The 23,192-nt window shown below is 38.8% G+C and overlaps 1 protein-coding gene across 1 annotated transcript in view; it reads left to right on the top strand.

The window, feature by feature from the left end:
• Positions 1 to 19,985, top strand: part of LOC149847021 (L10-interacting MYB domain-containing protein-like) — a 40,715-nt gene extending 20,730 nt beyond the window's left edge. The window contains exons 4-5 of the mRNA XM_089998263.1: positions 18,752 to 19,098; positions 19,181 to 19,985. Coding sequence (XP_089854389.1) covers positions 18,752 to 19,098; positions 19,181 to 19,765 — 932 coding nt within the window. The 3' untranslated portion in view covers positions 19,766 to 19,985. The remainder of the gene's footprint in view (positions 1 to 18,751; positions 19,099 to 19,180) is intronic.
• Positions 19,986 to 23,192: the final 3,207 nt, after the last annotated feature.

The following is a 23,192-nucleotide window of genomic DNA, read 5'->3' as shown; positions in this document are numbered from 1 at the left end:
TCTCTAATATCATATAGGTGCAAGAAGCAGCAGAAGGTTTCTCTTTCCTCCACTGAAGCTGAATATAGAGCCATGACAACCACCACAATGAAAGTTGTTTGGCTCATGCGACTGCTCACTGATATGGGAGCTGAAGCAACACAGGCCTTATGAATGTGTTGTGACAACAAGAGTGCAATCTACATCGCAAGCAACAAGACTTTCTATGAGCGCACCAAACACTTGCATGGAACCATTGATCTGCCATATGTGACGTCAGAATACCAATTAACATACTTCTTCACCAAGCCTCTCGCGGTTCCTAGATTTCACTTCCTCTTAGACAAACTTTCGCTCATTGTACCGTAAGTTTGAGGGGAAGTGTTAAAATGTAAATAGCACATATATAATAATAATAATATAATAATATTATTATATATTTTTGTATTTATTCTTTTTTATTTTTTTGTAATTTTCTTTTTTGTTTTTGGTATCTAGTTCCATTAGAATTAGATACATCTAGTTCGGTCAAGTTCCGGTTGGAACTTGACCAACTTTCTAGCTGTTGGAACTAGTCCAACGGCTAGAATTCTAGTTGTTGGAAGTTCCAACAGCTAGAAAGGGAGAGCTCCTTATGAACTCTCCTTAATACTCTTGTATAAATAGGGGTGCATCCCCTTGTGTAAATTATTCCTCTAAATGCTTTTTAAGCATTTTGCTCTCATAAATAAAGTGCTATTTATTTTTATGCATTTTCATTTATACCCTTTTATGGGTCTTGTCTAAAGTATCCTTTAGATACTTCCTTTTAAGTAGATTCAAGTGCATTCGTGGAGCCTACCATTTCATTACATCCGCCCTCTGCCGAAAAAAAGAACGAGGAAGGGGGCGGAGCCCCCTGCTGAAAAATAAGAACTCGGCAAGGGGCATCCCCCTGCCGAAAAACAAGGGGGAAGGGGGAGCCCCCTGTCAGACGAAGAGGAAGAAGAACAGAAGAGGGAGGAGGCATACCTGAGACCGGTGACTCGGGAAGAGGGTGGCTGGCGTCGCATGCAGCTATGGTCGTCGGGGTCTGGGTCGCCGACGTGACTGCAGGGGATGAAGATCGGACGGCTGGTGGGGAGGCAAAGATCGACAGGGTAAGCCCCTCCCCTTGTTGTAAACCCCTCTTTAGGGTTCAACCTCGACGCATGTAACATTTTGGATCTGGGTCGGGTCTGTAAGAAAGTGAAAAATACGCTACAACAAATGTATCTCAACAAGTTCTCACAAATACATCATAAGAACCACAAAGGTTCACAAAGAGAACTTAAGAATACACACAACCCGAAACGGGTATAAAAATGAAAAATAAACAATTTTATTGATTTGAGATAAAAACCCAAAACAAGAGTAAGTCTTTACAAGGGGAATAACCCCATATTTATAGAGAGGTAGAGAGAAGCCTTAAGAGAGCTGTTGGACTCTCCAACGGCTCTAATAGAGCTGTTGGGGAGTCCAACAGCTCTTTTTGGATTTACCTTTTTGACTTGGTCAAAAAGGTACCTTTTTGACTAGTCAAAAAGGTAAAGGCCAAATCAGTCCAATGATGGACTGGTTTGGCTAATTCTAGTTGTATTTTAATTAGAATTAATTAAACAAAAAATCCTAACTAGAAAGGAGATAAAACATTACATGTCTATGAGATTACATATGAGATATTATATGAGATTACATATTTTAACACTCTCCCTCAAACTTACGGTTGGATAACCGAAAGTTTGCCTAAGAGAAAGTGAAACCTAGGAGCAGTGAGAGGCTTGGTGAAGAAATCGGCCAGCTGATATTCTGAAGCAACATAGGGAAGATTGATGGTGCCACGCAAAAATTCCTCTCGAACATAATGGCAATCCATTTCTATATGCTTGGTGCGTTCATGAAATGTCCGATTGCTTGCAATATAGATAGAGCTCTTGTTGTCACAACACAGATTTGATGCTTTTGGACTTTCAACTCCCATATCGGAAAGTAGACGTCGAAGCCAGACTAATTCCATAGTAGTTGTAGCCATTGCCCTATATTCAGCTTCAGTTGATGAGAGAGAGACTTTTTGTTGCTTCTTACATCGCCAAGACACCAAGGATTCTCCTAAAAAGACACAAAAACTTGTAGTTGAGTGACGGTCATTTGGATCACCACCCCAATCTGCATCAGTATAAGCAAGCAATTCTAAGTTAGAGGAAGCGGATAAAAATAATCCTCGAAAAATAGAATTTTTGATATATCTAATAATACGCAAAACTGCTCCCATATGAATAGAAGTTGGAGCATGTTGAAATTGACTGGCTGTATGGACCGCATGTGTAATGTCAGGTCTTGTGATAGATAGATACGATAGAGCCCCAACAAGTTGCCTATACGGAGTCGAATTCTTGAGTGGCTCTCCATCATCAATCTTCATTTTGACATTCACAATCTCAGGAGTATCAACATGTCTTTCATCTGAAATACCTGACCTGGCAACAATATCTAATGCAAACTTAGATTGAGTTAACAAGTAACCTCTAGGTGAGTAGGCAACTTCTATACCAAGAAAATATTTCAAAAAACCCAAATCACTCATTTCAAAATGTGTTTTGAGAAATTTTTTAATATCATAAACTCCCTGTTTATCACTTCCAGTGATGATCATGTCGTCAACATAGAGTAGAAGGATGATAATACCTGCATCAGAATTCTTAACAAACAAAGCTGTGTCAGTAAGACAAAATCGAAAACCAAAATCAAGCATAACCTTACTAAACTTATCATACCAAGCTTTTGGAGCTTGCTTGAGACCATATAAAGCCTTGTTTAGGCGAAGTGTTTTCCCTTTAGGTATATTCATTCCTGGTGGTGGGTCCATGTATACTTCTTCAGCTAAAGATCCATTTAGAAAAACATTTTTAACATCCATTTGAAAGATATGCCATCCCTTTATTGATGCAAGAGCTATTAGGATTCTAACAGTGGTCATTCTAGCTACTGGGGCAAAGGTCTCTTCATAGTCTATTCCATATTCTTGAGAATAGCCTTTTGCCACCAACCGGGCCTTGAATCTTTCAAGAGTGCCATCACTCTTGGTTTTCACCTTGTACACCCAACGACAACCAATAGGTTTCTTGTTGTTTGGAGGACGGTCTTGAATGGTCCAAGTATTTGCTTTTTCTAAGGCTTCTAATTCGACTTTCATAGCCTTGACCCATTCTGGTTGATCCTTGGCTATATCATAACTGGGAGGTTTTTCATAGGAATGAATTAGAGCAATAAAGGCTTGATGTTTTGGTGAAAAAGACTGATATGACACAAACTTTGCAGGAACCCTCGAGATCCTAGTGGATTTTCTAGATAAAGAGGCAGATTCATGTTCCCTTGTGTATTTATCCAGGGCACACTGTCTTTCTAAATTTCCTTGTCTAGAGTATTGAATACTGTTGAGAATAGGAGGTTTTTAGGTTAAGTTGTTCTTTATTAGAGGTTTTCTGAAATATTATTTTCATAAGGACTTAGATGTAATTTCTTTGTTTTGCCTCTCTCTATTTAATATAGAGAGAAGCCCTAATGATGAATTAAGTTTTTCTGTTTTCAAGTTCAGCCGTCTCTCTCTCTCTCTCTCTCTCTAGGGTTCGGTTCATCTTCTACATGGTATCAAAGCTCAGCCGATCGTGGGAACGTGATCGACTGTGACGTGGGAGCGTGATCGAGATATCGACTGTGACGTGGGAGCGTGATCGTGTTTTACCAGAACATAGTCGATCGTGGAGGCTTTCATGATCAAACTTCGATCACGCTGAGTAATGTTTCTAATCAGGACAACTATTTAAATTTTTTTTCTGGGCATGCTGCTGGTCGTGGATGCCTGCTGTGGGTGTCGTATCATTTGCTGGTCGTGGATGCCTGCTGTGGGTGTCGTATCTCCTCGTCTTTCTTTTTGTTTTCTCTCCTCGTGACTACCTACGCTGTTGGGAGTTTGATTGCGGTTCAGATCTTAGGAGAAAATCTAAATCAGTTCTCCTCATCTGGATTTCCTGTTGCGACCTGGTGGTGCCGAGTCTTGTTGCTGCTATGACGAGTTTTGTTTTTGGTTCATGAGTTGTCGAAGGGTATTCCTGATGGTTGGAAGTAACATAATTTTTTTTCTGTTGTCGTGAGTGCTGAATTCTTGTCGAGGTGTGTTCCTGCTGTTTGGGAGCAACAGAAATTTTTTTTTCTGTGTGGCCGTAAGTGTTGAGTTCTTGCAGAAGCTGATTGCGTGTGATATTTACTGGATGACATGCCTTATATGTTGGAGAACAACAGGTTTAGTGAACATTGTATTTTGCAACTGCATTCTATCATGTGTGGTGATGTGTTTGGGTGCAGCAATGTTCGGGTTTTTTGTGGTATCTACAGCAACTGAAATTTAGTTGGTTTATTTCAGAATGTGTTTTTTTTTGGTGACTCCCTGTTGTGTCGAGTGTTGTTTTTAAGGAAGCACGGAAGCTGAAGGTACTCCTCTGTCATGGAAAATAGCAGGTGTGATTTCCTGCTGGATTGAACTTTATTTTGTGGAACAGCAGGTGTGGTTTCCTGCTGAGTTGAAGAAAATTTTTTCTTCTTGAACACTTGTTGTTCAAGTGAGTTTTTTTTTGTATGGCTGAAACGTCGAAAGGTGATTCCAAAATGGAACATATTGGGGAGTATAAGGCGTTTGCCAACCCCTTCTCGTATGGCTCTTCTGTTAGGTTGAATGAAACCAACTACGCCAGGTGGTCCAGAACTTTTATGATGTCGGTATCTGGACATCGTCGAAAACATATTTTGTTGGAAGGCGAACCCATTGAGAAATTGGGAAAATATGTTACTTGGGATGAAGATAATGATATAGTTATGTCATGGATCATGAACAGTGTCGAACCCCATATTGCAGATGGATTGATCTACTATAATACAGCCAAACTAATGTGGGACAATCTTCGTGATACATACTCACAAGAAACGAATGTGAGTCGTATCCTACAAGTCGAACAGGAAATATATAACTTACAACAGGGAGATCAGACATTGGCCCAGTACTATGCCTCTGTCAAAGCTGCGTTTGAAAGACTTAATGCTCACCGGCCTCTGTGTTGCTCGAAGCAAAAGGACCATCAAGAACAAACCATGGTTGCTCGTTTTCTTACAGGTCTCTCTTCAGATTTTTCTGTTGCAAAAGTTCAAATGTTGACTGGTTCAGATGTTCTCACTCTTGCTGACGCTTACAATCGTCTGAGTAGACTTGCGATATCTCTGCCACAATCTCAACCTGTGACTCAGACATCTGCTCTTGTTGTCCCATCTAGTTATGGCCGTGGAAATATTCAGAATATCAGAGGACGAGGACGTGGACGTGGTATGGGAGGCAGAGGAAAGCTTCAATGTACATTCTGTGGAAAATCTGGACATTTAGAAGATCGTTGTTGGGATAAGCATGGTCGGCCAATCTCTTCTGCATCAAAGTCATATAACCCTAAAGCTCATGTCACTACTATTGAGACAACAAATGCACAAGAGAATATCACTGCAAATGAAAGTAGTATCACCCTTAGTCGTGCGGAATATGATGAGTTGATTGCTCTTCGACCTTTGAGTTCCACTTCTCCTGTAGCTGGTATTGCCTATTCAACCAGGAATCATCTCCATCCGAATGATAGTAAGTGGGTTATTGACTTTGGTGCATCCAGACATTTGTGTGGAAATTCACGTGTTTTTTCAGATCTAAAGGTCATTAAGGCTCAACTTGGAGTCTCATTAGCCGATGGGAGCTCCTCCCCGGTAGTTGGTCAGGGAAATATTTCTATATCCTCCTCATTACAGTTGAAAAATGCTCTTCATGCTCCAAACTTTCCTTAAAGTTTACTTTCTGTTAGTTGCCTTATAAAAGAACAAAATTGTAGAGTAATATTTGATCCAATGGGTTGTCATTTTCAGGATTTGCTGACGGGGAAGAAGATTGGTGGAGGCTATGAAGAAAATGGAATTTACTACCTACATCATCCAATGGGTTCTGTTCATGCTGCAGTGGAACATTCATTCAGTCCTGTTCAGTGGCATCGTCGTCTTGGTCATCCTTCATTGTCAAAGCTTCGGTCAGTCTTTCCTCAGATTCCGTCCACCACATCATTTCAGTGTGAAGCATGTCAGTTGGGCAAGCATCATCGAAGTTCGTTTCCTTTGAGTCAGAGTCAGTCTAGTAATAAAGTTTTTGAACTTCTTCATGCAGATGTATGGGGTCCTAGTAAGATTCCTACTAGGACTCAGTGTCGGTATTATCTTGTTATTGTTGATGATTTCTCTAAGTTATCATGGGTATTTTTAATAAAAGAACGATCTGAAGTTCCAAGTCTTATCAAATCCCTAATTCTTGAAATAAAAACTCAGTTTGAATCTATTGTCAAGATTGTTCGCACTGATAATGCTCTCGAGTTTAAATCAAAAAGTCTGTTACAATTTTACCAAGATCATGGCATTCAACCCCAAACTTCCTGTGCCTATTCATCTCAACAAAATGGGGTGGCTGAGCGAAAACATCGGCACCTCCTTGATGTTGCCAGGACCATTATGATTCAATCCAATGTTCCTGCGTTATACTGGGGTGATGCGATTACCACTGCTTGCTATCTGATCAACCGCATGCCTTCGTCTTCTGTGGGTGATCAAATTCCATTACATATCCTAAAACCTAATGCCCCACTTTTTTCTTTCTCACCAAAAATATTTGGATGTGTTTGTTTTGTCCACAAACTTGGCCCTGATCGTGATAAATTAGCTGCCCAAGCTACAAAATGCATATTTATTGGTTATCCAAAAAATCAAAAGGGCTATCGATGTTATGATCCTATTTCTCGCCCAGAGTATGTCAGTGCGGACGTATCTTTCCTGGAATCCTCTCCATATTACTCCAGTTCCGGTTCTCCGCTGTAGGTTGATCCAGCTGAGTCTTTTCCATTGCCTATACCTCCTTTTCCTTTGGAATCTGTGCCCTCCTTACCGAACCAAACTTCATCCTCTTCCAGATTTAATAATCCTCCATTGGTATATGTGCGTAGAGGTCCACTTCCGCAAGAGCCTTCATCTTCTTCTTCTCCTGAGGTAAGTTCTACTGACAATAGTGATCTTCAGGATGATGATAACAGGCCTATTGCTCTACGAAAAGGGACAAGACAATGCACCTTATATCCCATATCTCATTTTGTCTCCCATGCCAGAGTTGGACATCAGATGAAGTCTTTTATTTCAGCCTTGTCTGCTGAAACCATTCCTCTGAACTATCAGCAGACAACACTTGATAATCGCTGGAAAATGACTATGCAAGAAGAAATGACAGCTTTGGTATCTCAACATACCTGGGATCTAGTTGATTCCCCAACAGATGCTGACATTGTTGGTTGCAAATGGGTATATACAATAAAGTACAAATCTGATGGTTCTATTGAAAGGTACAAGGCCAGATTAGTCGCGAAAGGGTATACCCAGACATATGGAATTGACTTCTTTGAAACTTTTTCTCCTGTTGCACGGATGGGTACCATCCGTCTTGTTCTCTCAGTAGCTGTTCAGCATGGCTGAAACTTGTGTCAATTAGATGTGAAAAATGTATTTCTTTATAGGGATCTCTCTGAGACCGTTTACATGCAACAACCTCCAGGTTTTGAGGTTGAGGGGGAGTGTCAGAAGGTGTGGAAATTGAGAAAGACGATTTATGGCTTGAAACAAAGTCCTCGTGCATGGTTTCAAAAGTTGTTTGAAGTGATGTCAAGCTTTGGTTTTAACAGATCAGCAGCAGATCATACACTTTTTATAAAGAAAACTAGCTCTGGCATAGTTGTTATGGTAGTATATGTGGATGACATCATTCTTACAGGAGATGATGTGAAAGCTATTGAAGCCACAAAGGCTCATCTTCACAAACACTTTGTTACAAAAGACCTTGGTTCACTCAGGTATTTTCTGGGTATAGAAGTTGCTAGAAGCCGTGAAGGGATGGTTTTGTCTCAACGGAAGTATGTTCTTGACTTATTAAAGGAAACAGGCATGTTGGAAGCTAAACCAGCAAATATTCCCATGGACCATAAAGTTCAGTTGGTTGAAGAAGGGTCAAAACCTATTGATAGCAAACGCTATCGCTCCCTAGTAGGGAAGTTACTATATGTAACTGTGACCAGACCAGATATTGCTTTAGCAGTAAGCAAAGTTAGCCAGTTCATGGACAAACCAACTGAGGTACACTGGAATGCAGCCATAATGATTCTCAGATATCTAAAATCCTCTCCTGGAAAGGGGTTACTGTTCAAGAAAGGTGGAACTCTGGAGATAGTAGCCTATTCTGATGCTGACTATGCTGGATCTGCAGTAGATAGAAAGTCTACCACAGGATTCTGTGTGTTTCTAGGAGACAACTTGATTTCATGGAGAAGTAAGAAACAAAATGTGGTTTCCAGGTCGAGTGCAGAATCAGAATATCGGGCTATGGCCCAAACAGCTGCTGAATTGATATGGGTTCGTACTGTTCTTAATGATCTCCAGGTGAAGGTTTCCTCTCCAATGACCATGATGTGTGATAACAAAGCGGCAACATATATAGCAAACAATCCTGTCTTGCATGAGAGAACAAAGCACATTGAGGTTGATTGCCACTATGTAAGAGATATGATTCAAGCTGGTCATATCACTACAAAATACCTAAAGTCTGAAGACCAAGTTGCAGATATGTTTACAAAGCCTCTTGCTAGGCCAAATTTCTCCAGATGCTGTGACAAGCTGAGCATGATAGATATCTATGCTCCAGCTTGAGGGGGAGTGTTGAGAATAGGAGGTTTTTAGGTTAAGTTGTTCTTTATTAGAGGTTTTCTGAAATATTATTTTCATAAGGACTTAGATGTAATTTCTTTGTTTTGCCTCTCTCTATTTAATATATAGAGAAGCCCTAATGATGAATTAAGTTTTTCTGTTTTCAAGTTCAGCCGTCTCTCTCTCTCTCTAGGGTTCGGTTCATCTTCTACAAATACAATCTTGACTATTTCTATGAGGATCAGAATCAATCACATCCATCTGATCATCTAGATCAATTTCTCTTTCACTATCCTTTGGAACTAGATCCAACAAGAAGGAATACTCATCTATTTCAGTAGAATTTTTGTTTTCAAAAAAACTTTCATTTTCTAAAAAGGATACATTCCTTGAAACGTATAACTTGTTGTTTTTAGGGTCAAAACATCTGTATCCTTTTTGATTATTTGCATATCCTAAAAAAGTACAGGGTATAGCACGGGGAGAGAATTTATCATTCTTATCTGTAAAAACAAAGCACTTGCACCCAAACACCCTTAGTCTAGAATAATCAGGTTTTTGTTTATAAAGCTTTTTAGTAGGAGAAATATTTTTTATTGAGGATGAGGGCATCCTATTAATAAGATACACAACAATTAAAATAGCTTCGGCCCAAAAAACTTTAGGAACTTGATGTGTGATAAGTAGTGTTCTAGTTGTTTCTATAATGTGTCTGTGTTTTCTCTCAGCTAACCCATTTTGTTGAGGGGTATAGGGACAAGATTTTTGGTGTGAAATTCCATGTGAGTTCAAATATTCTTTAAATTCAGTTGATAAAAATTCTCCCCCTGAATCAGTGCGAAATATTGAAATATCATTCTTAAATTGATTTTTGACCATATTATGAAATATTTGAAAAAAAGAGAACACTTCAAATTTGTGTTTGAGAAAGTAAATCCAGGTATATCGTGTAAAGTCATCCACGAAAATTACATAGTATAAAAACCCACCTTCTGATGTAACTGGTGCAGGACCCCAAACATCAGAGTGAATTAATTCAAGTGGTCGAGTGGAGACAAAAGTTCTTTCTTGAAATGCTAGTCGTTTCATTTTTCCAAGAATACATTTTTCACAAGTGAAAGTTTCAAAATTACAATTTTTTTCCATGTTTGGAAAGTACTGAAGCTTGGATATACAAGGGTAACCAAATCTTTGGTGTAAAAGATCTAAGCCTACTTTTTGAACATTGCAGCATAATGTTTTCTTGGGTAATTCCAAAAAATCCATGTAATATAAGCCTCCTTCTCTATGGCCTTCCCCAATCAGCTTCCCTGACTGGTGATCCTGTACTTGACAATCATGAGAAGAGAAGGAAACATTACACCCATGATCAGTTAATTGAGAAACAGATAAGAGATTTAGATTAAGTTTGGGGATATATTTAATCTTTGGAACACAAAATCCTTTTGAGTTTTGAGAGTTATTTTCGAAATTTCCTATTCCTTTTATCTCAAGGGATGTTCCATCCGCAGTAAAAACACTCGATCCACTTAAGTCATAACAATGCGACAGTAATTTTAAATTTGGTGTCATGTAAAAAGAAGCGCCAGAGTCAAGAAGCCATAGGGGTTTACCTGGATCGGAGGTGCCAACAGAAGAGATCGCAACTCCAGCTGAGGGAGAAGTTCCTTTAAGAAGAGGTTGTAGAGCCTCCACCAGCTGAGACAGGGACATGTTTCCAATGGATGTCTCATTGGATTCTTTTGATTCAACAACAGCTACCTTCTTCTTATAAGATTTTTTCAACTTTGGACAGTAAGTTTTAACATGTCCGGGTACATGACAGTAATAACAAATAACTTTTCTCCTTTCAAAATCGCCTCCTTGCCTTTCATTGTTTATTCTCCCAATATGTGGAGGTTTGTATGTGCGAATGTAATTACCTGGTCTAGATACAGCTAAAACTGTATCATCATCGCTTTTGTCGACTCGTTTCTTGAGTCTATTTTCTTCCATACTTAGCTCTTCAATGGTATCTTCAATAGAGGGAACATTTCTCCGATGTAGAAGAGCGGACTTGGTTGATTCAAATTCGGGTCTCAACCCATTTATAAATTGAAAAAAATGCTCCGCATTTACTTGATTTTGGCGAAGCTCAATGTCTTGTGGACAATGCCACTTTGGTTCAAGAAGAGCCAACTATTCCCATAATTCAGATAAGCTATTGTAGTATTCTCTAATACTTCTCTCTCCTTGAACCATATTCCGAACCTTTTCTTGTAAGTTACATATATGAGCAATATCTTTAAGAGAATACATTCTCTTAAGATATTCCCACGCATCATTAGCATGTTCAAATTTTGCGAGACTTGAACACTTCTTTATGTCTACACTAGAAATTAGCAAAGACATGATCTTGGCGTGACCCATTCTCCATTCTTTCCATTCCTTTTCATATGTGGAGATGGCCTTAGTTTTTTCCACCTCCAAAAGAGGTACTTCTCTTCCACCTTCTTCTTTAGTGAGCGTTAGTTTAGGTTCCTTATCGGTTCCATCAACTAAGCCCCATAGACCCTTTCCCCAAATAAGATGCTTCATGATTGAAGCCCATGTTACATAGTTTGAATCGTTGAGTTTTATGGACTTAATGGTGACATTATCATTGTCATCCATTTTACAAGCTTTGGAATGAGAGGGGAAGAAGAAAAGCAAGTGGGAAGAGGAATATTTTAACCACAAAGATCGAAAATAAGTAGCCTTCCACGCCCTTCAAGGCTACACACGAGCACTCCTTCAAAGAGACTTCACTTTCTTGAAGAGTAGTTGCATGGCACGCTTCCCAATACACGTCCACCGACCTTGCTCTGATACCATGTAAGAAAGTGAAAAATACGCTACAACAAATGTCTCTCAACAAGTTCTCACAAATACATCATAAGAACCACAAAGGTTCATAAAGAGAACTTAAGAATACACACAACCCGAAACGGGTATAAAAATGAAAAATAAACAATTTTATTGATTTGAGATAAAAACCCAAAACAAGAGTAAGTCTTTACAAGGGGAATAACCCCATATTTATAGAGAGGTAGAGAGAAGCCTTAAGAGAGCTGTTGGACTCTCCAACGGCTCTAATAGAGCTGTTGGGGAGTCCAACAGCTCTTTTTGGATTTACCTTTTTGACTTGGTCAAAAAGGTACCTTTTTGACTAGTCAAAAAGGTAAAGGCCAAATCAGTCCAATGATGGACTGGTTTGGCTAATTCTAGTTGTATTTTAACTAGAATTAATTAAACAAAAAATCCTAACTAGAAAGGAGATAAAACATTACATGTCTATGAGATTACATATGAGATATTATATGAGATTACATATTTTAACAGGGTCCGGATCCGAACCCGAGCCAGATCCAAACCGAGTTTGAAAATGGACCTTTATAGACTCGGTCAAAGTTGATCGAGTCTATAAAGTGGACGGACTCGGCCCAGGTGCGTTGACCGAGTCCGACACCTGTTGACCGAGTTCGACACCTGTTGACCGAGTCCGCCCCGTGTCCGAAGCCGCACCCGTGTCGGGGCGTGTCAACGTGGGTGCGTCGCCTCCCTAGCCGAGTCCGTGTGACATAGCTTGTGGATTACAGTTTGTCATGGGTTGTGGTCACACTGACCCTAAGAATAGCTTTTACAGGAGCTAAGATTTATCATAGCTTCATTCTGAGTGAACTTCAAATTGTAAATAGGCATAAATATAAATCATCTTCATCATCAAGCCTTATCCCAACTATAGGCATGAGGTTAGGTCGAGACCAGCAAATTTGCAAGCGGATAAGAACATGGCCTAGTGTCAACCTAAAATAGGATGGTTCCATTAGGCTTGTCATGCAGGATCTGGTGGTGTATGTGGGCTTTTTTTTGTCCTTTTCTTTTGGCGGGTTGGGGGTAGGGGGGAGAGGGAGACAATAGGAGATAGGATGTGGATGTAAGGTAGTCTTGTCATTAACTTAATAGTCAACAACCCCCCTCCCCCCAACAAGTGCTAGACATGCCTAGAGACCCACAAAAAATATAATAGTTTAAATAAAAATACAAACAAGCTCTAAACATAAAAAAACAAAAAAACTCAAATATTGCATTACACATCTGCAGGGTAGGATTTGCGAAAAAAGTATTAGAATGCTTAGTTCACACTCTAGTTCTCATATTTCCAGTTTTCATATTGTAGTGGCCCTATTTATATGTATCTTCCTTTCAACCTCTTCTTCCTCTCCTACATCTCCAGAACTATTCTTAAATCTTAATCACCAAAACTGTTTTGTAGACACCCATCTATATAAGTAGGTTATGAATTTATGTTTTGTAGACACAATCATGTATTTGGTGTCTCAGAGAAGTGGATCATAGATTACAGACGTGGGAAACACATTTTTTCCTCAAGAACCTTTGCACCAACATAAAGTGTTCTTGAGGCTACAGTTGATCAACTTTTAAGGGGAATGTATTATTCTGTAGATGTGCAAGTGATTGCTTGTTTTTTTGTACATTGGAGTATGGGTCTATAATATATATGATTGTTATTGTTTTTAGACTTCTTTCTGAGAAATTCTATAGTTTACAATAGAATGAAGGTATAGGCATTTCGTGTGCTTTGAAAATGTGCTGTTGGTGTTTATTCCTTGGAAGAAAGTGATTTTCATTATGGAAGTAGATAGTTGATAACATCCCAAGTCTTACCAAAAAACAAATTCTGGTGTGGTAATGTAGGTGCAGAAATTGCATTGCTCCAGATAGGTTTGAAGAGATAAACAAGATTTAACAAGACAAATGAAAACATGTGGGTATCCGACCTACAAGTTGATCACCTTCCTCCCCAAATGGTGAGGGATCAACTCCAACAGGACCTCGGCTTGGTCGATTTGGTTCTTTGCGTATCCGGTGCTCTTACCTCTTCTCATACTCCTAAAATGGAAAACGAGTTTTTGATGGTGCAAGGTACCACCAAAGCCAAGGAACAACGAGAAAAGCAATACATACAAACACATTAATTCCATGCAAACTCATGCTTAAGAAGCCAATCTTATATTAAAACTTTAACTTAACATGAAACATTCAGTTAAAACATTGGAAACAACTTATACCATGGCAACAGAAAACAGTTACATAACTAACTAAATCATGGCAGCACCCATAAACGTTTCTGTTCCACTAATTACGTAGGGGTATACCTAATAAGCTTTGCATGACCATATGTGTTTTATCACCTTATAAACAGGTATGACAGGATGCCTAACATTAAGCAAATCTGCTGTAAAAAAAAAATCGATTGGGTTATTAAACATGAGTATATATACATAGGAGAACTTAAATCAGTAATGTCAAAAGCATCTTCTAAACCCTACAAGTTTTGGTATTCTTTCAACAATCTCTTTAGAGAAAACTATTGATGCCTGCCTATGCAAATAGCAGATATGTACCGGGTTAACTATATATATTCAGCACATTTTTCTTTTACATAAGCTATAATACAAAAACATGCAGTCTCTTAGCCAATTGTTGGAGTGGGCAAAACCAGCAATCTCCTACAACAAGATATGTAAATGGCTTATAGCATGTTTTGTGTCATTATGCCCAAGAACGGATGGGTATAGATAAGAGAAAGAGTAGCATATGCTTAAAGCTGACATGGCTTTTGTCTGGCCAGTTCTAACCATATGAATTCTGGGTTAAAGCAATACGAAATGTGGATTCTTTGAAATGCTTTCTGTTGCACTGCCTGTAAAGCCAGACTAAATATCTTATTTCTTCTGTCTACCAGATTATTCTCTGTTTCAGGAATACATACCTTGCTTTACTCAAAAATTTAGATCTTGACAAATAGCTAGCCTAGGTGGTAAAATGCTCTACTAAGATATTCAACGTCTCAAAAAGGTTATCCATATTACAAATCCATACAACCCTCTAAAAGTTCTCAGTTCAAACTTCTGCAGATTATTTTCCTAAAAGCCCTTTGTACCCTATGAAGGCTATAAACATCTCATACAGATTTATGACCACCAAGCACTAGAATGTACAAGATTGTAATGACTAGCAGATCAAGATGTTGTCATTGACATTGATTTAGATTCCAGTTCTTCTCCGCAGTTCTAAGTCATCAGTTCCAGAGTTGTGGCTATCAGATATGATAGACCTTCTCCAAAACATCAAGCCTTTCTTGCTTCTTACGTTGTTGTAGAATCATATATTCTGATTCTATCCTTTTAAAAGCATTGAGTACCAAAGAGTTGGACTATCACACCAAATGCAAGTGCAGAGAACCACCAGACACTATTCGCCATTGGCATGGATGAGAACTAAATGTAAGTTTTGGATAGTCATTTATCAATTCTAGAACTTTCCTCCATCCAGAATCAATATCTTGTCAGATATCCTACTAGTACCACTTAAGGAAATTTATATATTGAAGCTATTAACCAGTCAAATTCCTCTCTTATAAAATCATGGAAGATTTCAGACTCCTGCTATCATGTGCACCAGAATGTTTCAACTTTCAACTTTCAACACTTACATGATCATTGCTTGTTGTTGATGAAGTAACATACTGGGCTTTGTTTCGAAAGCTACCCATCATCCCTTAAATATTTTCATGCTTGCTTTCCTATGTTCAACATTTCGCATATATATATATATATATATTTCCTGAGAAGAACCAACTACACCCAGCCGATCCAGTCGGCTGGGGTTCGGCTCAGGCCCAGCTGGACCCAACCAGCTGGGTCCGATCTGGACAGATCTGGCAGGGGACTACCAGGTCTGCCAAGTCCAGCCGCAGGCTGTTCCAGGCCCGGCACGGCCTGGCATGCCCAGCCGAGCCACTCGGCTGGGCTGCCAGGTGCCCAGCCAGCACCCTGATGGGTCTGGTTCAGCCCGACCAGACCCAGCCACACCTGGCAGGACCTGGCACGTCAGGCCAGAGTCGGCTGGCCTGACCGCCAGCCCACCAAGGGTCTAAAAAAAATATACTTATATTATTATTTTTTTTTTTGAAAACATAGAAACCTTTTTTTTTCTATAACACCATGAACCAATAGGCCACCAACACAGATTTTTTTTCTTTTCATGAACACGCATGAAGATAAAATATTATAACATGGGTTTTTGGTGCATCCAACGATCCAAAAACATGGATCATCCATGGAGATCGATCATACCATAATATCAACCCTTAACAATTTATTTGTACCGTCAAACCCATGCGTTTTTGGCATAAAAAATACACATGTACAGAATTTTTTTGTTGCTACGTGTATAAAATCGAAAATACCTCCATGAAAGAGGATTTACAAAACCTCATCCATGTATTTTAGAGTAAATATCTAGATTTACTCTTTTCCCATGGATTCTTCTCAAAAGCATCACATGAAAATTCAATCCATGTTCTTTTTCTCATCCGAAACAAGAGAGAAACCCGTACCTTTGCGTGAATCGAAGGAAAATAATGGTGGATCAAGGGTTGGATGGCTGAAAAAGATCAACTATCCTCCTCTTCTTCCTCCTTTTACCTCTCTTTTCCTTACTTTCTCTCTCCTCCTTTTTTCCTTCTCTTTCTCTTTTCTCTCTCTTTTTGAAGTGTTTTTATAGGCCCTCATAGGGGAGGTCGCCCCTCCTTCTCCAGCCCTCTCTAAGAGGGTTTCCAAAGGGATAGAAACTCTCTCTCCTCCCTCTAGTTTCCTAATTTTTTGGAAATACTACCAAATGTTGACTTTTCAAAACAAAAACTTTCAATTCTTTTAAAACACTTTCCTAACCTCTCTTAAGCTGGAATAAGGTCTCTTTTAAAGAGTCCTACTCAGCCCCAAAAATAAAAATTCGAAATTAGTATTAATTAATTAAAATTATCTAAAAACTTCCAAAAGTTACCAAATTAACCCAAAAGGCTTCTTAACCTTATTAGACTTCAAATTAAGGCTTTATAGTGAATTTAAAGCTGAAAAAACGTTGGGCTTGGATCTGGATCTGAGTCCAAGATCCAAACCCATACCCAAAACGAAAAAGGATCAAGATCTAGATTAAATCCCGATTAAAGTAGGACTTAAATAAGACCCAAATCCATATTAGTTTGGATCTTAGGCCTTGGATCCAATCTGATCCAACTCTGGATCCGTTTCGACAAACTGCTTAATTTTTAGAAAAATACGATTTTTGGGCCAACCGTAGCCCGAATTTAGAAAAGTAAAACACCGTTGCGCATAGAATTTCGAGACGCATCCAACGATATATTACACACATATAAAATTCCGAATTTTGCCCAAAAATAACCTGAATTTCGCTTGAATTTAAAAGTAAAAATTAATACTCTTGCTCACGCTTCGTTTGGCTTGCCTCGACCTTGTCGATGAGACTTGGGTCAAGTTCAGACTCAAAGACTTCAGTCTAAAAATCAAGCCTCAAACGATTTTTCTCTCAGACTTGGCCAAATTTTTGAAAATCTCAAATTTAACTAAGTGTGAAAAATACGCGATATTACAACCTATCCATCTGGTGATACAGTTATGGCAATCCCTAGATAGTTTTGTGGTAGATTGAGTGGTAGAGGAGGTAGTAGATCAGGAAGTAGAGGTGACTTGAGCTTTATCGAGTGTCACTATTGTAAGGGATAACGCCACATGAAGTCTTCGTGTCTACTCTTGAGAAAAAAGGGTGGAACTTTTTCTATGTCATCAAATGGTGAGAGTGCCAAGCCCAAGGACACTATTGTTGCTAGTGGTGCCTAACCAGCTGCTTCACCTGCTGAAAGGATTTCAAATCAATTTGGTAGTGATTGGCTTCACATCCTAGAGAAGATGCCGCAACCTATGTCACACGGACTCTTCTAATAGGGCACCGCACCCGCAACCTATGTCACACGGACAATTCAAAACATGACTCGACATTACTAACTTTGACCCTTCAATACTCCCAAATGACTCGACATTACTAACTTGGACTCTTGGACACAATTTTGAAATGCCTTTTCTCTTGCTTTTGCTTTCTATGTCCATTCTTTCTTCTGCTTCCCAAGAAAAAAGAAAGCAGCAATAAGAAATAGAATAAAGGAGATAAGAACAATAAATGGAAGAACATGACTAGACCTACTGGAGGAAGGACCAGCTTTAATACCATAGCAGAAGTCTAACGAGAAAAGCATTGGAGGAGAAGGCTAGGTAGCCAACACAACAAGGTCATCCAGTCTTAGAGGAAATGACCCTTTATTGAATCCTTTTATTTCTAGGCTATGTTGAATGTAAACAATACACATACACAACATAACATTACAATATTTCCACTATTAATGAAACAATAAAAGGGCATGAGTCAAAGATGCATCTTAGATGCTGCATGCCTCATTTAGTTGCATTACTTGAATACCATGTGAGCTATATTCAGTCTTAGGTCATGTTTGATAACATCTGATGAGATTCAGACTCATGCGAATTTGAGATGAATCTCATCGACATTGGCTAACCCAACATCAGAAAATGAGTGGTGAGAAGCCAACTCTCATTTGCAAAGGCTAATGAGATTCATTTTCTCATTTGCATGAGAATCAGAATCACAAGGGACTTGTGATTCTGATTCATGACTCCAATATCAAATTTGATTTGGAGTTACATGTGGCCCAGCAAACCAAACTTACCCTTAGTGTCTCATTTTATCAGCTTTGAATTCTGTGATCGTATTTTTGCATCTTTAGTACCAGTGCTTTATTGGGTATAGGTTGCCTATTTCCTCTTACCTGTAGGTGTTTAGTGTAGAGGAGTATCTTTTGTAATGCAATCCAATTATGCTATTCTCTTCTGACAACCTCCAATAGGTCATTGTAGTTCCTTGAAGATCTCTTTGTTGTTCTAATGCCATGAGGCCCAATCCATTCTGTTAATGTAATTCAATTTCTGTGACTTTGACTTTCTTATGAACAAGCAAACTGAGTTTTCAGGCAGTGAAGGAACAGAAAGCCCAGTCATGATCGGTCATGACCGAAAGAAAATGTACTGGACACCCCTTATGGATCACTATTTCATAAGCCTCATGGTAGAAGAAGTCCGTAAAGGGACCAAGGTTGACAACACATTTAACAAACATGGTTGGAACCGAATGGAGAGGGCATTTCAACAAAGATTTGGCACTCACATTCATAGGGAGTATTTGAGAAATCGGCTAAAAACTTTACGAAAACAATATAATGTCATAAAGTCTGTGTGTGACCAAAGAGGATTTGGTTGGAACCGTGAGACCCAAATGATTACAGCTACTGATGAGAGCTTGTGGGATGAGTACACCAAGGTGTGTTGTTTCTTCATATTCCATAAATTAGTAATGATATAGGACAATAGGATTACTAGTAGCTGATACATGATACATACAGGAACACCCTGAAGCACGTCAATACAAAGATAAACCTTTGCCATATTTTGAAGATCTATGTGCTGTATTTTCTCGCACAGTTGCTGATGGAAGATACAGCATAGCAGGGGCTAATCTTCGCAATAAAGATATCACCCCATCAATGGAAGCTATGGTAGCTGCAGTAGATCCATTATCTTCACCTATATCTACTGGCCATGAACATCAAGCTAACGGTGTGCAGGACTCATCTGACTCAGGTGAGGATAAAGATATACTGAACAAGCGAAGGAAACGTCGATCTGTGACACCACACAGCCTCGATCATTCTAGAAAATCCCAAGCACTTGCTGGAGATGACGTGGTAAAAGCTCTTCGTCAGATGGCAACTGCAGTTAATAACTTAGCAAGTGCTTTTAGAGAAGTCAAGAACCCTCAAATGGTAGAAAAGTACATGTCTGCTCTCAGTGACATACCAGGCATGGATCCTGATCTCTTTTTAGCTGCTTGTGATCTTCTGGAGGATGAAAAGAAAGCTAAAACTTTTCTGGCACTGAATGTGGAGCTAAGGAAGAGATGGTTGATGAAAAAGCTTCGTCCATTCTAATCATAGTCGTGATCGCTTATCTTTTTTTTTTTATCTTTCTTGGACGACATGTAATTCTAATAGCTGTATCTTACAGTAGTCTTGGATTGCTTTGATCCACTTCTGCACATGGTATGGGTTGTATTAATCGACAGATGCACTTCTGCATGTTGCAGAGGTGCAATTATGTGAATTCCATATGCTTTTGGGGTTATATTAGCTGCATGTTCCTTCCTATAAAGCTAAATTTAGTTTGAGGAAAGTATCATGCACTATCTCGTGGGTATTTTTGACTCACTTTGTCGATTAGAAGTCTCCTTGTAAGTTATAAAATCATGTGTTGCTACATTGATTCTGAGATGATGTTGCATCTTATTTTTGGTCTTGTTGTATGGTTTAGAGATAGTGGTCCACAGCCATGTGATGTGCAGAAAATAGCAAGTGGTAAGTTCAAAAGAAGTCAAAATTGCTGTCGCCTTCACTTTATATGTTTGTTTGTGCAATGAAAACCTGTATGTGTTTATTTGTGTAATGAAAATTTAGATCTAGTAATAGCCGCTTTTTAACTCCAATTCTGAGTGATCTGTGGCAACGGCAAGTACTCGTACATATGGCTTTGGATACTATTTTTTTCACTTCATTTTATGGCTTCTCTAGAAAACTTATGATCGTGCATTCTAACTGTACTAAGGTAACCAATAGTTTTGATCAGAGTTACTGGAAGCTTCTTAGATAGGTGGGAAGCCTGCTGGTAACTCGCTTTGGAAGCGTGATACTCGCTTTCGAAACTTTATGAGAATCTTGATTCTCCCACGCTTCTCTTATGCTTTTCACACTTCATCTATTTTTCTTATATGTTCTCTCACTCAATTTTTCATGTTTTTTATGTGTTTCTTCTCATGCTTCTCACTCACCATGTGCTTTCTCTAAATTGAGAGGCATTATTTTTAGATTTTGCTAAAAGTTTAATTCTTACACTAAAAAATCATGAAATTTAAGAATAGTCACTTTTATTTTAGTTTTTATTTGCGTTCCATTTTGATTCCAATTCAATTCTTATATTGTTTTTTTTATTCCTCACTTCCCGCTTTCTATACATTTTAAAATGCATCGCTTCTCGCTTTGGCTACCTGTATCGTTTCCCGTTTTTGCTTCCTAGTCTGGCAACCTTGATTTTGATTAAGACTCATGAGGGCTTGCTCATATAGTCGGAGGGGCTTGTGAACATTACAAAGTGCTAGGACATCGTTGCTTCTATACCTGTGGGTATATAATTTATTGTACAACTGGTAGGGGTATGCTTAACCCCAGCTTGCTTATTGAAAAAAAAGAAAAAAAGATCAAGGTTTGCAGCAAATTATCTGCATAGTTTCTTGATTATAATCTTTTTTTCCTTTTCTTGTCTCCCCCCCTCTTAGGATGTGTTCAATCGTAGGAAAATTGTTTGTAGACAAGGGTTTCGTCCTATCATTCATAGGAACAGGATTCACAAGAACCACTTTCCATATTTGTTGGAACATTATCTGTAACAGAAAAATGCGAGGAAAATGATTTGGCATTATGAAACAGGTACATAAATGTTCATATGTTAGTATTATTTAAATACTGTTAATTTATTTTGTATTATATTTTTGAAATTTGTATCTTATTCTTTGATACTCTCACTGCATTTATATTTTTTGGATAATTACGTAGGATAGCTTCATTTATTCATGCATATTTTAAATTTAACCTTTAGTTTCCTATAATAAATTTACTTGAAAATTCATTTTCATACTGCCCTAGGAGAAAATATGGCTTTTTAATCTATTAGTAAAAGGTAAAATGGTTTTCTTTTTACCTGAACTCCGAAAATTCTACGACGGATTACCACCATTAATCATTCGTTTGGTTCTCAAATAAAAAAGTTTTTATACACGTCTATTGACTATTACCCTTCATATCAGAAAGAAGGCATACTTTTCGGCAAAGTTTACTTCATGATTGTTTGTTGGAAAATAGACAAAGAGGGACTTAGTCTTACTTACATTCCATTAACGTGGTTCAATTAAGATGATAGCGCTTGTTCAAGCTTGGTTCTAGCTTCTTCAGTCCAGCTTTTTTATGAGCCTGAATGAGCCCATGTTCCAGCTGAACTAAGCCAAGTTTACAAGTGGCTTGGCTAGTTCGGTGAAAATATTTGTAAGCTGACACTATTATATGCAACCTAACAGCTCAGTCATTTTGATTTCTGTATGAACCTGAGGGCGGTCTGTCTGAGTCCAGCCCCAAGTCCAACTTTGAAGCAGTTGTCCCTGTTTCAGGTTTGAACGAACATGACTCAAGTAGAATCTACCAGGTCCAGATAGAGAGTGTAATCCAAGCCCCATCGAATCTTAATATTTTGTATCTTTATATTGCAAAATTAATGGATATTAACCAAAATCTAGGTCGGACTCGAGTCTGGTTTGAACGATATAATGGGTAAATATGCTACTCTTATCCTGTGGGTCTGAGTTGATTAACTAATTAAACTCATTACTCTTTTTTTTAATACGAAAAACCACCAATTTTTTGGGCCAGTGAGAGGTACACAATTGACCAAGCACTGTTCCGGTGCATTCGGTGTAGTATTTTCCCTGCTCATTGGGAAAGTTTTCTGTTATGCATCAGCTTGCACATGGAATGTACCCTTGGGAATTAATGTCACCAAGTTGACGGGACGTCACAAGTTCGAAACTCACAGGTGGCATCCAAGGTCGAAATGATTCTATTTCTCGGTGGGTCGACCCAAGGATTTTGCCAACCAGAGGCCAGCTAGCGTGCGGTCTCAATGAACGGACCCTTGGGTTTCAAACTTGGGATGTCCCTTCATCTCAGGGCAAATCGAACCGCCCTCCAGCCAGATGTGTCGACCTTGTGTGGGCCAATTGCACCCATTACATTAGCCCAAACCTGGGTCCTATTGGATCCAATCCAGGTTTGGATCTGGTCATACCTGACCAGTTGCCAGCCCTAGTGTAAATGATCATCAATGTGCACAGTTCACGATCACGGTTTATCTTAGGGAATTGAGATTGATATTATGTGCTTAGAACTAGTGTTGTATTCTTTCATTAGATTGTTGATATACCCCTAATGTCTATGTTGATCCAACATGGAAAAACATAGAGGGACTTTAATAATTCATTATGGTTTGGCTTATACTTCAATCATTGTACTTTACAAGATGTAAAAAATGAAAGATGGAAACTATCTCATCTAGGCCTCATTAAAAAAATGGCCTCTCTCTGCCATCATTTAGGATGGTCCAAGGATTAACCTGGGTCGGCCCTATATCTGCTGCCAACTTGACCAATCAAAAGCTGAGAGTTAAGTTGCTGCTCTTATGAGGGGGCACATTAAGGATGTAACGTTTCAAAATAAAGATAAGTCGGTGCGTCTTAAGTATGATAGTTGTTTTTTTTAA

This window comes from Nuphar pumila, chromosome 2 (genome assembly GCF_984573655.1).
Source record: "Nuphar pumila chromosome 2, dmNupPumi1.hap1.1, whole genome shotgun sequence".
NCBI classification, from domain to species: domain Eukaryota; kingdom Viridiplantae; phylum Streptophyta; class Magnoliopsida; order Nymphaeales; family Nymphaeaceae; genus Nuphar; species Nuphar pumila.
Note: the sequence above shows the minus strand (reverse complement) of the source record. Positions and strands in the feature narration are given on the sequence as shown.